At 39.9% G+C, this 17,361-nt stretch overlaps 1 protein-coding gene across 2 annotated transcripts in view; it reads right to left on the reverse strand.

Annotated features, from left to right (window-relative positions):
• Positions 1-931: 931 nt before the first annotated feature.
• GLRA2 (glycine receptor alpha 2) overlaps positions 932-17,361 on the reverse strand; it is a 133,348-nt gene continuing 116,918 nt past the window's right edge. For both annotated transcript variants that reach the window (XM_086740385.1, XM_086740377.1), the window contains exon 9: positions 932-2,448. In XM_086740385.1, the coding sequence (XP_086596511.1) occupies positions 2,170-2,448 (279 nt within the window). In that variant the 3' untranslated portion in view covers positions 932-2,169. The remainder of the gene's footprint in view (positions 2,449-17,361) is intronic.

The following is a 17,361-nucleotide window of genomic DNA, read 5'->3' on the forward strand; positions in this document are numbered from 1 at the left end:
TTTCTAACAATAATATATGTAACCGTTTGGGAACAGGCTGGTCAATATCTCTAGATGCTCTTCCCAGTCCTGGGAGAGGAACAAGCCTGGTAGTTACAGGCAACTGCACAGGGAGGGATGGGGACATGGACACACATCCACTCTCTCTCACACACACATGCACATGCAAATACAGGCTCGGACAGGCTGTGGTACCTGTAACCACAAGCTCTCAGAAGAAGCTGGTCCAGGAGTCAAAGCAGAGAGTGGGAAATGTTGCAGGTACAATATGTCTCTATATCACGTCTCACTAGGGGAGGGGGAAAAAATGTCTATGCTATGCAGCTACAGGGTAAATATTTTGGCGTCTCAAGGGAAGGGCAGTGAACTGGACGCAGTTTAATTTGGTTTTAAGCTATTGGTCATTACTTTGTCTACATAAGGCACCTGATGTAGGCTATCTCAGCATGCCCTTCAGCTCCCCGAAGTGGCAAAGCTGAAAGAAAGTCAGGAGAAAGTTTAGGATACTCCGAAGCTGGGCACAGCGCATGTGAAGATGACGTGTGCTTTTCGCCATGCATGGGTGCTGTGAGCAGGGAGCTGGAAGCCTCCTCCCCCAGGTCTGGCTACGGGCTGGCTGGGGCTGCGCAGCCAGTGGAAACCACCTGTGTTTGGCTCAGCCCATCCAGATTTTTGGAACATGCCATATCCTAGCCACATTTCTGGCACAGTCCTGGACATAGTCCCAGGGGCTGCAACACCCACTTTGCTGTAGAAGGGACAGCAGAGACTGCAAAACCCCTTTGCTGCAGAACAGACAGCAAAATTTGTCAAGCTCAGCCAGATCAGCAGAAGGTTGCTTTCCATGCTCTTTCTGCTGACAGAGCGGTGGAAGAGGTGGGCTATGGTGCAAACGGCCCTGCTGCTGCAAATGAAACAAAGAGTGAAGAGATGTTAGTACCACATTTAGCTTTATTGAAATTGAACAAATACCTTTTCTTTTAATAAACCCTTTTACAGCAAGTGTAAAATTTTAATGTTTGATTCATCTTATGTTACAGGTTGTCTTCTTCTGTGTAAGCAAAAATACCATCTTTTTTTTTTTTTAATTTTCTACTTTAAAACATGTAGCAAGGATTTGAATAACGCAGATCCGGCACCAAAAGGTAACAGGTTCTGAAAATCACAGTACAGTTTTAAAATTCTTAGGTTAATTAATGATATTTAAAATGATAGCCACTTTGAGTAAAGATATAAATTAGAGGTCTGTAAACAAGTTGTGTTTACCTATAGAGCTATTGATTGCAGCTACAATGACAGCAGTAATAGAAACTTAATGCTAAACTGAGCTACACCTTTGAGGAAACAAGTTCTTACTAAGTAGTGTGGTACAGGGTAGCACAATAGGTAAAATACAGTTTGGCACCTCAAGTTGCATGTAAAATCAGCAGAAATAAAATGAAGTAAGTGCACTGTCTTTCAACAAAAATAAACTGGGCAGTTTCACTGGTTTTGGAGTGTTAACTATCAAATAAATTACACAACACACAAGTTCAACCCCAAAATTACAATTCTAGTAAAGCAAGATAATATTAAAATGCACACCCACAAGGATAGTAAAGTATAAACCTTTTTTTTTTTTTCTTCCTCTCCCCTGTCAGTAGAAATAATTTACAACCCACAAAAGGACTCCTTGGTGAAACCACTAACTACAGACATGGTCATGGAATGTAGCTCAGTAGACTTGTTTCAAATAGAAAGGCAACATTATCCTGAAAAAGTTTGGTCCTCTTATAACTCACTGTACTGTAGCCACCACAGTCTCTTGGTAGATGTTTTAGAAGAATTCTTTGCTTTCTGATTCTCTTTTGTTTTGAAAGATAATCTCTTTATGATAAAGTTGGGTACAATTTGGCCCCGTTTACAGATGTCTGATCAATGCTGAATCTGGAAGAACAACTCTGCAAGTACGTAGGGGGAACCCTCATTGACTGGTCTCACGGAATATTTTTTTCATGCACTTTCCTTCTATACTTCTTTTCCTTTTTGTTCCTTTTTTCTTCAGTGTCCTTGGAGGTGGGGGGGGGGTGGGAAGAAACTCAGTCCAAATGACAGAAAGACATTTCACTGTTTATTTACATGTGGATGGATCACTTTGGCTATTCAGAAGTCCTGGCGAACCAGAGTTGCCTATTTCTTGTGAATGTCCTCGTGCCGTATAATTTTGTATGTAATCCAGTAAAAGATGTTGAAAATGAGGAAGGCGAGTGGGAATGCAGCGCGGGATATTGTATCAATCCTTTTTGCACGGTCAACAAACTTCTTTTTGATGGAATCTGAATCCTTTGGTGGTGCTGGAGGTGGGTTGGGTGGAGTAGCCTTGACTGCTGTGCCGTCTTTGACTTGGAGACAGTGACCCATGCCATAGCCACTGAAATTGAATCGGCTGTCACGAGCAACTTCATCTTCCTGGGGGATAAAGAAGACAAATAAGGCACAGAGTCACCTGTCTAATAAGCACGCCATATACTTCACTAGTTAAGGTGCACTCCTCCAAAGCACCTAAAGCAAATTAGCTCGTTAAGTTCTGATACCAAGTTCAGGTTTCAAAGACAAGCAAGCAATGAAAACTCACATAAAAATATATGGCAATTAGGTGACTACCAGTGTTTGTTAATCAGAGCTTTAATTTCTCTAGCTCTAAACCAGTTGCCCTGAGGCTGTATCCCAACTCCATAGGGAAGAGATCTGACTCCACATGTTTCTCATTGCTCTCCTTGGGCTTGCTGTGGGGAGGAAACATGGTCATGTTGGTAGCAGAGCATCTACTCCAGCCACGATGAGTTGAATGACCCAGAGGTCCAGGTACCCAAGCCTATGACAGTGTGTATCCACAGCTCAATCTAACTGCAGCCTTGCACCTCTGTCACTGATCTACAAAACAAGGACAGATCACCGTCCCTCCTTGATCACAGGAGCACTCTGACAATCAATACTTCAAAGTGCACTGGGCAGTTGGATTTAGTGGTAACCGGGAGTTAGGTGCAATAGCACAGGCTAATATAGCACCATCTTGCAGAAATCCATTCTCTCTCTAGTCCGAGTGAGTAATACTTGTTTTTGGAGAGGTAAGTAACTACAACTGAACTTTATCATCATGATAACTATGTGATGAAAGATTTGTGACTGTGTGGGTAAATTGCCACTGCCGTTTCTCCTGTCTGATAGCACAATGACACACAAGTTTACAGTTACTGGCAGGCCTCCATGAAGAATTCAAAACCAACAAACAAGAAACTATTATTTTTCATTCCAGCAGGGATGAATTGTAGGTCCAGAATCTTGCCCTAGTTAAAGACGTTCTCTTTGACCAACAAATACTTCATTGTTGAGTCAAAATTACTTCTTGGGCTACAAGGAGCCCACTCAGTCACAGGGAATGCTCCCTCCTATCTCTCACTAACCCACAGCATTCTGATCTTAGCAAAGAATCAGAAACCGCAAGAAAAAATATCACAGCAGCAAGATATTCAAATAAGGAGTATATTTGCTGAACTTGGGTTTGGGGAGGGAGGATAATTTATGTTTATTCAGGATGTAAATCACTGCTCCTTCACAAAACACTTCTTTCAATAATTGCATTTTTCTCTCTCCCTAGCTCCAGCATTGGAATTGAATCTGTCACCAGATTTGCTCTCCTTTCCTTGGAGCTGACACGCAAACATGAATAACCAGTAGTGTGATCCAAGGCTGCCAAATGAGAAATAGTCACTCTGACTGCCTGTGACATTGAATGCTTATGGAAGGAGGGTAGTCAACAAACACTGCTTTGGAGCCCCTGTCACTTCAGCCTGAGAACTATTCTACACTGTACCTGTGAGCAGGTGGATAATTGCTGTGTTGCAAGGCTGTTTGAGCACTTATCTGGGGTTTATATCCTTTTAATTTAGAAAACTCACCATCATTAAGAAAAAGAACCATGACCCTCTCCTTTTTCAATTTTATTTATTTACAATTTGCAGTCCCTCTGTGAAAACTCTGGAATTCTTCTTGTCCTAGTGATTATAAATATGTATTTTAAAGATGAACCCACTGAGACCTAATTTCTGGATAGTCTTATAGGCAAGGCTTCTCTTGAGTGACTTAATAACATCAGCAAGTCCCCCAATAGTATGGGGAGCTGCCTTTCTTGCAGCACTTTCCCTTTCACTGAGTTTGAAGGATAAAATGCATGCCCAGGACATGAGAGGTGATTAAAAAGAGTAACAGATTTTCAGCAGCTGTGTTACCATATGTACTTCATTCATTTTTAAAAAATTTAATTTCTGTTACTCATGAGGGATCTATGGGAGGAAAGAAAATGCACTGAGCTCAACACAGGACTTGGAGAGTCCCAGCTTCCACTGTGCCCTGCTGGGTCACAGCTTTGTCGCATGGCGCTGAGCAATTCGTCTTCACTATCACAACCCGGCTTTTGCTCTTACGCTGTTGTAACTTGAGTGGGAAGACATCTGACATGAGGAACAGGGACAGTTAAATCACGTTCTTTCAGGTCTTCAGCGCCCAACCCTTAGCTGTAAGGAGCCACTTGTTTCCTGATGGGATTTGGAGCCCTGCTTTTTCCCCCACAGAGAATTTGGCTGTGCCACTTCTTTCTCACAAAACCCAGAGGGAAGTGTGTGGAGTCGCCATGCTAGTTTTTTATTTAGGTCTGCAGTAGATGTTGATTTACCCTGGGTACAAGAAGTACAGCATTCACCTGAGGTATGAGGAGCACCTGCTTGGTTTCCTTCTCTACTTGAGCAGATTTGGATCTGCTTCTCCCCAGTAAATCTCTGGATTGATTTGTTACCGTTCTCCCAACACAGAGCTGTTTGCTGGTTGCAAAAGAAAAGGGTGTTTATGTAGCTTTTTAAAAAAACTTTATCCGGAAAACTTTTTTCGATGACTAAATAATGAACTATGAGAATGGCACTGTGTTTCTATCCTGCTATATGTTTCTACATTTGATATTACACCCTTATCAAAACTTAGTGCTAGAGATAGCTAAGATATAGCTGTTGTGATCATCTAAGTGCCACTGGAAGCAAGCAGAACCACAGTCCTTACAGCCCCACCTCTAGCTCTGAAGGTGCCACAGCTCCATAACCACCATGTGGTTTTCAGCAGTAAAATCACCCCAGGAGCTGGAGGGACTTTGCACTCTTGAACCTGCCTGTCCGCCCAGCGCTGCCAGTGTCTGCAGTCTCACAGGCTGCAGAGCTGACCTGACCCCATCAGAGCTCTCCCACGAATATAGTTAAAAATCTGTCTCTAAAGCACCATAGTCTTATGGCAAAGCTACAGTTTGACATTTGAGATTATCTTCCAACATTCTGCTACATACAAAGGATTTTATGGAATAGCCATGGAGAAAGAAAACCAAATTTAGATCCTGTGACAAAGAGAATCATTTTCTTCCCCCATATTTCAAAAAGCAAGATGAAGGATTGATTTCAAGTGCCTTCCTTTAACATAGTGGATATGTCTTCCTTTAACCTAGAGGCTTGGTGAACTATTGGGCAATCTACCTAGGGTATCTTCTGGTGGGGCTGGAGAGTGACTCATCATTCTCAAAGTCATATTCAGTTCATAACATTTGACGTACCCTACCATGGAGACTCATCCAAAGACAATCTTCAACCTGTGCTGTTCACCAGCTTAGTCACTGGTAAAATAGAACAAATTACTTTGCAAACATCTCTATCATTAATTTGATCAGATTACACATAAAACTTACTCATTTTAAACCAGACAGGATCTCACTTGCTTAAATCCCAGGCTGTTTACATTTTTACAAATTTTAAAACCAAAATCATAGAGCAGTTGGAAGCCACAGGACATCAGCTGTAGTGGCAGAATCCACTGCCATTGAAGTCACTGACTTTATCTATCTAAGGGGATGTGAAGTTAGTCTTGCAGAATATGTAGTCGTAACTCAATCTGTCCTTGATAAAGACATAGGGGAAAGGGTCACAAACTAGGATGAGGTACAGAAACCAAATAAATAGCAAGATGAAAGTGTTCTTTTGATGCTTTCCTCTCAGATGTTCACACTCCTGAGTATTTTAGAAGAACTATCCTTTGAAAACTAATTAAATTTCCTGAGATATGTATAAATGTTTTCTACAGGTGCTTTTTCAACAACATAGGGTTATATGTATTGTCTTATGGTATCATAACGAACATGCTTAGGTGTTGGCTTTAAACAATTTTAATCAAACAAGAATTACTTTTTTTCTCAATTTTTAATTTCCCTTTATGAATTTAGTCATTTTCTAAAAAGTCCTTTACAAAGTAATGGTGTTAGATTCTCTTCACTTAGCTTTACAGGAGGCAACATGTAAATTAGGGGGGCTATATTTCTGACATGGCTTTCCTTCTTCATCTTCCATCTTTGTAAAGCTTTTATTTCTACTCCATCAGGTCTAGAATGGAATTCAAACTACCAACTTCCCACCAAAGCAATCAGGAATGGGAAAAACACTTCAGAAAATCTAGTCCATTCACCAGCTTGCATGCACAGCTTTTTTTACAATGCATTCTGAAGTGCTTTGTCCTGACCACTTTTAAATGCTTATTGTCAGCATTGACTCAGTTTTAACAATGAGGAAAATGAGAGAGAGGCTGGCTTCAAACAGTGTATTTAATATACTCTCTGGTGTGATTTATTCATTTAATTTTGCTACTCTTTTCCTGACATATGGTGGGCAAACAATTTAAAAGACTATCGAGTTTAATTAAATTTCAAGGACATAGGAGATTAATTTTAGGTATAGGGTAGAGAACATCAGAGAAATTTTCCTTTTGGCATTCATAAGCACAAAGTTAGAAACTGACAATAAATTTAGACTTGAATGCAAAATGGAATCGATAGAATTAGATACCAAAATAGATCCTAAATAATCTTTATGATTTTGAGACACCTCCCATCTCTCACCCCACCTTACATAATTCACAGTGTGGTTTTGCAAAGACAGTCACGCTTACATGGTTTCAGTTCTCAGAAATCGGTGAGTATGTGGATTAAGGTAGTTTGCCTGAGAAGCATACTTGGACTTTCAAATCATCTTTGGTTCCCCACAGAAGGCTCTTACAAAGCTAAATTGTCAGGAGATGAGAGGCAAGGTCCTTTAATGGATTAGACAGTGATGGAGTTTAGGAGTAAAAGATTAGTTTCATAGCTGAGGGATTTGCTGGAGGGGATCCTCAAGAATCTGTGTGAGAACCAGTAATGAGGAAGAGATTCATAAATGAGCTGGAACAAAGGTTCCCGAGGGAAGGTACACTGGTGAAACAGGCTATTCAAAGTGGACAAATCTAAGCCAGGCCTTCCAGAAGGATTTCTAAATGCTGAATGACTAACAAAATGACAGCGAATGAAGTACAGGGTTGGTAAGTGCAAGGTAAAGCACGTTGAAAAAGATAACCCTAATTACACATAGACAGTAATGGGCTCAAAATTGGTTCTTTCCTTGGTGGGAGTTCTGGGAATTACCATGCAGATGATTCTGAAAACCTTAGTCCTCTGCTAAGCAGCCATCAGACAATGAGCAAACAAAACGGAAAGCATCATTCTGCTACTTTATCCACTTACAGTGTGATCAGCTTTTGAAAATGCGGAGCAATTCTGGTCACTCAAACTTGGTAAAGACATAGAAGAATTAGGTAAAGTACAAAGGAGAGCAGCAAGGATAAAAAAAAAAAAGACTTTTTTCTGTTTCTGAGGAAACAAAGTAGATGAGATCTTTTCAGCTTAGAAAAGTTGTGTTTGGGGGTGGATATCGCAGAGGTCATAAAGTCATGGTGAATGTTAATAAATGGAAGGAAAAGGAGTGGGTTACGGGTTTTTTTTGTATATATATTTTTTTTTTTCAAGGCAGGAAATAAGATAAAACACAATGACACTGTGAGGGAGAAAGGAAGAACTTATTTTTTAAAAGGAAGTTATCTTTCATTTACCTGTGTAAATCATTGTGTGAGAACAGGATGAAAATAGCACAATGGCACAGATTCATAGGTCCATGTGCATAGAGAGTGCATCCTAGTTCACGCAGAAGTGCACCCTTGGTAGATTATTTTCAGAAGAAGAAAAATCCTTCTAGGTTTGACTTGGAACTTTTAAATACAATTTGTCTCAATATCCATTGCAGACCACTGCTGGAGAAAGGGTCCTGGAACAGAGGCCACCCTGCTCACTGAATATGGCATGTCCTATGGGAATTCAGATCTTCCACCTCTTGATAATATGCCAGGAACTGAAGCTAATGTTGAAATGTCCTGCGTTTCCACTAGTTTTTAGTACTTACATTGTCTTTTTTTTTTTGTTTTCTATTCACATAGTTCTCCCTTGAAGCTAAATCCTGCTGATGCAGAAAGAAATGACTGTTACATAGCAAACCTATGCATCTCAGCTCCTGAGACGGGAGGAAAAAGTAAAGTTGGAGCAAGGTCTGGTGGTATTTGGTAATAAAGAGGTCACTAACAGACTTCTCTGATTTGTTCCATCCTGAAGAGCACTGGGTCTCAGCTCACCTATGCCAGATGCCATTCCCACTCCTCTTTAATCTAGGCTTCAGAGCAGCAGAAGGTGATGTAAAATTGTCGGTTTCTCACCTCAGTCCTGCTCAAAGGATCAAACATGTCCCAGAATTTGGCCTAAGTATTGTTTTTCTTAAATATTCACCAAGGTATTTCATCAAAAACTTAAGCAGCCTCTGACAGATCCTACTGCATGATGCTGCTCCATCAGGACTCACCATTCTCTGTGCAATAGTGCTGTTCACCCCTTTCTACCTCTCTTAACACTGACTTTCCTGCTCACTGAGGTTTGTTTTTTCTCTCATTTGGACACTCATGCCTTATAAAAGCTAAGCAAAATGGACCTTGTATTATAAATAGCGCCAACATTTTAATTAATGGCAGAGAAACTGGTTATTGTTGTCTTCAGTAAGGGTTTCCAACAGACAAATTTAGGTTTGTTTTAGAAAGCTGTGTTTAATAAGACCTCCTGTCTCCAATAAAGAGCAGAAGAATCTCTGAAGCATGAGTGATTTACTTACTTACTCATTCTGTAAGAACAGCAAGTGAACTGTTGCTAATACAATAATGAAATGGTAGTTAATGTGGCTTCACCCTTTTCAAGTAGGAATCAAATATTATCCAACTGAAAGAGTAACATAATTTAAATATGTTGAGGAGCAAAAGTATTTTCCTGGCTTGAAATATCTTTAAGTGGAATCTAAATTTTTCAAGGATTACTTTAATAATAAAGATTATACAGTCAGTAAGGGGGTTGGTTTGTTAAAAAAAATAAAATGGTCCTTTGTCTTTATTAAAGCAAGGCTTCATTCAATTTTACAAACACAGTTAATGTAAATTTCTTATTCAACTTCATGTTTTATGCATAATATAATTAATATTTTAATTTTGCGGGATGGAGGAAGAACCAAATGAACTTCTGTTTTGCAAAGCATCGTAAATGTTATGATAGAGCTATAGCTCCTAAATAAGAGCAGACCTATTCCTGACACAGTGTCTCGGTCTCCCTTCATTTTAAATGAATGTAATGCCTTAAAATATCCAGACCCAGTGATCTGCGAGTGTCCTATAGACATAATTTGTCTGGATATTAAATTCTCCCAGGACAGTGAAGTCTGGAGACTTGGCTGCTCTTGGATAACTCTTCTGCCATTCTCTTTCTGATGAAAGCAGAGGTTGGACAGTTTATCAGTGGGAATGGCACATTAGGCTGTTATACATCAGACAAACACAAGTTAACGACCTAGATTTGAAGGATAATATGCTCTGACCAGAAATCTGTCAGATACAGGGCAACTAATTTCTGCTCATGCTGTCTGCATGCAGGGCTGAGCAAACTGCAAAGCTAGCATTTCAATCTGTGACTATTTCAGCTAGAAAGTGGAATAGTGGTTATAAGCTTGGGGAAATTGCCACCACAGCATGCGGGGCACCTGAGCTCACAGCCCCCAGTCATGGATGCGAATACTTGAGCGCCAGCACCCTCCAAGATTTTTCCCACCAGGTTCTCTGGTGCTTTTCTCCAAGCAGATTTAAATATTTTGGGGAAAATGTTTTTTTTTTTTTTTTTCTGCGCCTTTGGGAAATTTCTCACTGGTCTCTGCCTCAGCTGTAACAATCTTAGATCATTTTATTAGACCACCCCTGTGCCTTGACCATGGCATCTCAGAATACCTCATTTGTTAAACAGTCAAAAATAAAAATTAAAAAAGTATATATGGGTGTACAGGGCCCATAAACTTGTGATTTGATTCATGCAGATTCCTTCTAGAACAGTGTATTGCTGGGCATGTTTTCAGGTTCGTGTTTTGATTCTCTCAGCTCACTCAGTTTTCAAAGCCGATCTGCAGCCCAGCATGTGGCAAGCCAGGGACAGTGGATGCTGGCCTCCGCACCTGGGCCAGGGTTAGGGATGAAGTGCTGGGACCTGCGGCATCCATGCCCTTCACTGAGCACTGACTACTGTCTCCCACTCGGTGCAGGGAAGGGGAAGGGGAAGGAGAAGGGAAAGGAGAAGGGGAAAGGGAAGGGGAAGGGAAGGAAGAGGCTTTTTTCCTCTCTGTTGGTGGATTCTCTCCGTCAAGGCATTTGCTACAACAAACACCCAGAACAAACCCCAACAAACGCAGAGGGACATTACCAGATCTTTCTCAGACAGAGTTCTTGCATTTAATTTATGCAAATACTGCATGAAATGAATTAAATATTGCAAATGATATTAATAATTTAAATTCTGTAGCTAAAAATAGTGAAGAATATCTGAATAATCTTAAAATGTTCACATGCAAATTTTATAAGTTTTGTGAGTTTGTTTTGTTTTTTTTTTCCTGAGGTGGGAAGCCAACTCATAAATAAATGCCTTCCTTTTCCAGTTATTAGTTCTTAACACTAGACTTCCAATAAATAATGTTTTGGGGTCAATTTTCTTTTCTTATCTTCTTTTACACAGATTATAATTTTTGGCTTTGCATATTGTATAGTTTTTGTTGCTAGCCAAGATCTCAGTCTGGATTTCTCTAGCTGTTTTTACATAGCTTTGAAGCGTGATTGGGTTAAACAGAGTATTTGCCGGCTATCTGCACTTCAAACTTGTTTCTAAAATTAAATTGTTGCATCTTAGGAACATCTTGACTACTTGAATGTATTAGAAATTTACTATACAAATAGACTTCTGTATTTTCATTTTAGTTTGCTTCTATGAGCATTGCTCTATAAAACTCTGATATTATTTGTTCACAGCAAAATAAACATTCATCATGAGGTAAAAATCAATGGTACTCAATGCTATAGCAACTCAGTAGTGCAATATTTGCATGGAATTGTTGATTTTTTTTTTTTTTTTGTCATCTGGTAAGTAATAAATCCACAAGTCCTACAAGGTAATTTGAATTATGCATATAACAGAAATGAAATAAGACTTCATTTAAAATCAGTTTGATAGTTTTTCTTTTACTGTATTACACACACTCACATAAATATACCTGCTCACACTGTCTGTATGTACACAAACATATAGATATGTGTACATACATATACATGTGGGTATATACTTAATTTAGTTATCTAATGCCTTTTGAAGTCCTTAAAGATAGTCCACCTAGTAAGATTTTTTGTATTCCAGCTTAAGGTTAGGAGCTCTCTCTGGAGCATTTGTCAAACTGCAAACTTCGTTTTGAACAACTTCTCAAAATGCTAACTTTTCTGCTAGCTTTTCCCCTTCAGATGGGAATGTGATTCTGAGGAGCAGGGATACAAACACATGGACAAGAGTCATTAAACCTTCCCAATCTTCTCTGCCCATGAGCAGGCTCTGTGGTAGGATGCTGGCAGCTCTCCAGGAGGACCATCTGCCTAGGCCAGTAGCTAAGCAATAGATTGCCTGGCGATGGACTTTTATTACTTGGCAAAACTGATTAAAGGATAACCTGAAACAATAGATTTAGTAAGATATTTTAAAAGTCAGTACTGAGAGGTACAGGCAGATGAAATGTGGAAGCATGGCTATAGCCATGGAAGAGGTATTCTTAGATCTCAGAGAGTCATCTGAACTCAAGTTTTGCTAAAGAATATTAAGGAAAATGGGAAATGTTTGTTTCATTTGTCTAGAGGAGAGAGTGCAAGAATAGCACCAAAGTAAAGGGCTGCTATGCCAGCAACCTTCCTGCATGTTGAATGTTTCATCTTTTATGTGTCCTGGAGTAATTTCAAATCAGTGTTTACAGTGCTGAAGCTCTCAAGAAGTCTGTTCTTGCATATACTGAAGAGATCAGGACTTGCTTTGAGGGCATACTACTACTTGACCTTGAGGTCCTACTTTGGTGAGGGGATGACACCTGGGGAAGGATTGCATTCAGAAAATATGCCAATAAGCCAGGGAATGAAGCAGCGCAGGAGACCTCTGAGAGAAAGGGAGACCCAGCAGCATGGATTTCTATCTCACTGGACATTCAACAGCCTCATGAGTACCAGGCAGGAGCACTCTACCAGAATCAGAGAAGATGATGGGTTTGGAGGCAGCCTGAATAGTGCACAAAGGATAAAATACACACTGTGCTTTTATAATGAGTGGGCATGAAACAGATTTGTTTGTCCTCTGAGCTGGAAACATGAATGGAATCTTAAAGCCACTAATGTGAGACACAGGGAAATTGATTAAGGAAATGGTATTCAATAGCCACTCTTGGTCCTTTTCCTTCCATGTTTCCTTCCTTCTGCACCTGTCTCTTCTCCCCTTGACTTCTTTTCTACTTTTTTTCTACCACACATTTTGCCTTGCTAATTCCCAGTTCTGCTCTTGCCTACCTCCTCTTTGATGCTTTCATCCTCAATGATTTCCTAACATGTGACCTCTACCTTCTGCTTGCAAAATTCAGTTGCTTCCTCAACCACTATCTGCTCTTGCCCCTTTCTGCTCTTTATGGCTAAACTCTCTCCCTCTAAAGAAAAAGACAAATAATAAAGGTAGAGTTTCATCTTGCTGAGCCCACATATAAGCTGAGAGGTGTCGTTCTACCTTTTAAGAATAACAAGGATATAGTTGTTTTTAAAAAAAAAAATGAAAACCTTCCATGTTTGGATATCCACAGAGCTCCAAATTGCTCAAAGAATTTCCAATATCACAAAGCATTTTGAAATGTATCACTTCTCGTTTGCACTACTGTTCATGACATACAGCAGGCCCCATTCCTGGCATGGAAAGATGAAGATCACCAAGTGTGTTGGCCCATGGAGCAGTCTGTGCTTTTGTTCTGCCTGCCCAGAATGTGCAACATTAACCATTTGAAGGCTTTGGAAAATAAACACGATGAGTGCTGCAAAATCAGCAAATGGGATTTCATTTTTATTCTTAAGTTTAAAGCTCAGCAAAAAGAGTTGTCATTTGTGCATAGTACATGCTGTTCTAGTCTACTGAAAAATGAGTAACATGGTAGTATATGCAAATAGTAATAGATTAAAGACTTGGCATGCTCTGGAATACTCCAATGATATGTCCAATCGCAGAAGTACCATCTGTTTTTCCTCACATGTGCTAAATTTACAACACTGTGCTAATTTCTATATTAGTTTACACACCACCTTCAGGAAATTATACTTAACAGATAAGCAATATTTGGGCTTTGTGACTTATCTTCAGCAAACAGTTAGTAAATGTCTCTCCAATTACTCTCAGCTTTCTTCTTAGAGAAAGTAGTTTAGAAATCAATAACACTGATGATGTACTCTTTTTATCCCTGAAGGAATGACAGTGACTCTCAACTCAAATGTTATTTCCCTAAGTTTTTGCTCATGCCAGAATTTTGACAGATCGAAAGGTGAACAGACTTTCACCTGGAGCTTGGACACTAGTAAAACACGAGAACCCTGGTATTGTACAGCTAAATTGAAATTAATCTCTTCTGTATGGAGTGGAAATTTTACCATATTGCTAACTGTACCTTCTCTTCAGGTGCTGTTCAATTTGGCGTTACAGAGAATACCACCTTACAGATCAATGCCGTAAATGGGCCTACGAAACACATGGATATGTTCTCCCCGTAATCTGGAAATAAAACAAAAGTAATGGAAGAAGACCTATGGTGTCTGCACAGTATTGTCAATATCCTCCTCTTCATGCTTGCTCATCGACACTCTGAAACATGGGAAGACAGAAGACCAGGCAAGGAAAGGCTCCATTTGATGGCCATCTGGGGTTTCTATGAGTCTCTTGCTCTGTCAGCTTCATGGCTGGGCATTTTACTGATGATCCTGGAGCCCATTTGCAATGTCTCTGCATGACACTGCACTGAAGGATTTCTCCCCACAGGATGAAAGGGATGAGTTATCCCTTCTTTGGGTCTGAGGGGAGCAGGTATTTCAAAGTGCAAGACATTGAACTATCACCTGAGGGGACAGTTGTCTAGAGGATATTTTAAACGTATTTGACACGTTTAAATAGATGGTTTCAGCTTGCTAGTCTTGGAATGGCTCCTAAAATAAATGCCAATATAAAGAATAAGGCAATTTGTTTTGGATAATTAAGAGAATCTGGCTCATATATCCAAGGTGTGACAATTCCAATCACATCTTCATTTCAATTTACAGGAAAGAAATAAACTAGGTTTCATTATTGTTCATACTGCTGGTGCTATATATTTGACATGATAATCTACAGTATTAGTCAGTAAATTGACTCACTGGACTGCCCTTGATCATATGCTCCATTTTCCGCTCAGCAGGGCCCTCTCTAACAGCTATATATAACCAGGGAGAAAAAAAAAAGAGACAGTTCTCTCTTAGATCATTATAAGATGATGTTGCGTTCAGTTTTCCTGTTGCTTCAAAGGTTATAAATGATGTGATCTTTTCACCATCACAGATAATATATGGCTGCTGTTTGTCTGACTTGTCAGCTCCTCACACAGAAATCCAATACTCCCGACTTGTCACATATTCATTTCAGACGTGTGTTCTCTCGCAGGGCCCAAAATGAAATAGTCACTGTATTCCTATCTGCCAGTTTTCAAGTCTTGCCTTGTGTGGTCCTACCTTGTCAGGCCATAGTTGTCACATTAACAACCCACATGAGTACTTGCAGCAAACGTAAAATCTCCTGATCATAATTAAAATTCTACGTGCTTTTCTATTAAATAAAGAATATCATCTTGCACCTTAATCCACAGCTCTGCTCTTCTGCCACTGTTTTTTCAAATGTCTGATTACTGAGCTAATTGCTCAGGCAGGTTGTTTTTAGACCGTATCGTGCGTTTATGCATTTTATATCACTGTCAAAATAAGTATTGGATTAATCCTGGCTCCTCATCTATGTGTTGAAAAATTGTTTCCTCAGTCCAGACAGAAGTTAAAATTAGCAGTAACCTCTAAAAGGAGCTATAGGGTGAAGGGCAGTTCTCAGAGCTAAGAAAGGATGAGAGCACCAACTCAGAAAGCAAACAACTCTGTAGGAGACTGGCTCGCGTTACAAAACACAAACTCATGTGCCTGTATTTCAGCAGCGTATCTGCAGCTGTAACCTGTGCTGCTGCAGAAGGAAGGGGAACTAAAGAGCCTTAGGATAGAAATACCCCATTGCTATCCCTGTCCAGAATGGTAAATAATTGTTCAGAGACTTTTTTATTGACCTTTGTTTCAGAAGCACTTGCAAGTCAAGGAGAATTACAGGGTGTAAATCAGAAATACTCAACTGCGGGTCAGCACATCCACAAAGAGATATAATTCAGCTCACAGTCTCCCTGAGGAACAATCCCTCACAAATCTCTCTTAAACTCACTTCTGATATATTGAAGACATTACAGAAGAAACTGTTTAAGAGCACTGATTAATATTTTCAGCAACTGTAAATCTCATGGCTTACTGCCTGATGCCGGCTCTGCCAGCTGGCTCTCAAGGGCTCTTCTGGTTCTGGTCCCCACCATCCTACGATTCTGTGTTTGGAGTTCGAAGAACAGAATAGAAATCAATAACCGTCCAGGTCAAACAGCTTTCTCTACATTGTAATGCTTTAAACATGCAAAGAGGCTAAAGTCTAAGCCTCTTTGCTTCCAAAGCTTCAAAAGCTGCTGGCAGAAAAGATCCCCAGATTCACATGAGTTTGGTACCAATTCCTAAGACATCTTCACTTTCATATGAAAGAAAGAGGAGAGGACTTATGGGAAAAGAAAAGTCGAAATTCACATCCCACCGTGGCATACCAATTACCCCTGGGGCACCCCGGTGTCCCTGGAGTACAGCACTTTGGGAGTGCAGACAACTTCCGTGGGCTAAGGCAGCCTGCAGCTCACACAAGAAATAAGGTGTGACATGCCCCCCAAAATACCTTTCTATCTCCCCTCTGATGAATAAGACTTCACTGCAGCAGAACTAGGTTCTTGTTTCATAGCTGAAGGAGGTAAATACTTGACAAACTCACAAGAGTCACATTAGGCAGCAAGGAACGTATAGCAGTGACAGAAAATAAGTGAGACTCTGAGAACAATGGCTGGCATGCCACATGCAATAAAACCCTCTGTTAGCCTCATGTGGGTTCAAAAACATTCATGAAATAACAGCTGTTAGGTTCAAACACAGCATCTGACAAAAAAAAAAAATCCCTTGTCATGATGTAAGCCTGTTATTCAACCCCAGCTACACAAATATCCACAAGATAACTCATCAAACAAAGGGAAAAGCAGTAACAGAACAAAGAAAGGTGACAAAATCATCAGTCTTCATATGTCAAAAAGCAAAATTCAAATAGGTTATTTTTACAACAAAATAACGCAAGAGAAGCCACAAGGGAAAATGAACAAAGATCAAAGAGCAAATACGAGACAGACAACACAAACAGGCATCCCTGATATACAGAGGTAATAGACGAACAGGAGCATATAGCACCAGAGTATCTTAAAAGAGCTGTCATGTATTTGGGGAAAAAATATCCTTTGTGCAAACTTGAAAAAAAAAAAGAGTATTTACAGCTAGGGAGCGAGACATTTTCTGTGCCTGCAAAAAGCTACCCTGTCTGGACTTTTTATTACTCTTTCCTCACACGCCTGTTTGGTCCCTAAGAACAAGTACAGTTTATATCTCCACCACATGACCATCCAGCACAAGTAACAATAAGGGCAGAATAATAAAAGGCCAACCCATTAGTGAAAAATACAGAACTGACTCCACCGAAGTTCATGGCGGATAAATGTAGGACATCTTCAAAATAAGGAACAAAATGGCAGTGCTCAAAAACATTTAAAAAAATAACTGCAACAGCTAGCTAATAGATTGCTTTTATGTAAGATCTGAAGTTGACATAAAAGGTGAAGATTTGGA

Source organism: Chlamydotis macqueenii, chromosome 1, assembly GCF_036417535.1.
Source record: "Chlamydotis macqueenii isolate bChlMac1 chromosome 1, bChlMac1.mat, whole genome shotgun sequence".
Lineage (NCBI taxonomy): Eukaryota > Metazoa > Chordata > Aves > Otidiformes > Otididae > Chlamydotis > Chlamydotis macqueenii.